The sequence below is a fragment of the Impatiens glandulifera genome, unplaced genomic scaffold (genome assembly GCF_907164915.1).
Source record: "Impatiens glandulifera unplaced genomic scaffold, dImpGla2.1, whole genome shotgun sequence".
Taxonomy (NCBI): domain Eukaryota; kingdom Viridiplantae; phylum Streptophyta; class Magnoliopsida; order Ericales; family Balsaminaceae; genus Impatiens; species Impatiens glandulifera.
The window spans coordinates 23485-24367 of record NW_025919554.1 but is presented as its reverse complement, the minus strand read 5'-3'; the positions used below and the strand labels follow the sequence as shown (position 1 = coordinate 24367).

Genomic DNA, 883 nt, shown 5'->3' with positions numbered 1-883 from the left:
TTTGTTATTGGAACTGTACACAAAACTTTGTTCAAATGGTTAAAGATTCACATATTTTACTTGTTCAAGTCTATGTGGATGATATCATATTTGGGTCAACTAACCCCAAACTATGTGAGAAATTTGCCAAGTTAATGCAGGACAAATTCGAGATGAGTATGATGGGAGAATTAACTTTCTTTCTCGATCTTCAAGTTCGTGAACTTGAAGAAGGTACATTCATCAACTAAGCCAAATACACTAGGGAGCTGTTAAAGAAGTTTGGAATGGAAAGCTGCTCGGCTGCAGCTACTCCAATGAGCTCCTCCAGCAAGCTCGACAAGAATGAAGATGGACAAAGTGTGGACATTACTGCCAATAGAGGGATCATTGGATCTCTTCTCTATCTTACTGTCAGCCGGCCAGATATCATGTTTGCTGTCAGCATCTACGAAAGATTTCAGGCTAATCCTAAACAATCTCATTATGTTGGTGCTAAGCGAATTTTGAAATATCTAAAGGGGACTCAAAATGTGGGACTGTGGTTTCCGAATGATTCCAATTTCAATCTAACTAGTTATTCAGATGCAAATTATGCAGGGTGCAAAATTGATAGGAAAAACACTAGTGGAACTTGCCAGTTCCTTAGTGACCGCCTGATCTCTTAGTTCAGCAAGAAACAGACGTCTATCCCCACGTCTATAGCTGAAACCAAGTACCTTGCTACAGGAAGCTGCTGCTCTTAGCTCTTATGGGTTCAACAACAGTTGAGGGACTACGACATTGAGGGAGAAAAATCTCCGATTTTCTGCGACAACATCAGTGCTATTGTGATAACATACAACCCGGTGCTGTACTCTCGGACCAAGCATATTGAAATCAGACACCATTTTATCCGGGAGCA

General features: G+C 40.8%; 1 protein-coding gene across 1 annotated transcript; it reads left to right on the top strand.

The window, feature by feature from the left end:
* Positions 1 to 266: 266 nt before the first annotated feature.
* Positions 267 to 647, top strand: LOC124918163 (uncharacterized mitochondrial protein AtMg00810-like). Its single transcript, XM_047458371.1, has one exon. The coding sequence runs from the start codon at positions 267 to 269 to the stop codon at positions 645 to 647; it is 381 nt and encodes a 126-aa protein (XP_047314327.1).
* Positions 648 to 883: the final 236 nt, after the last annotated feature.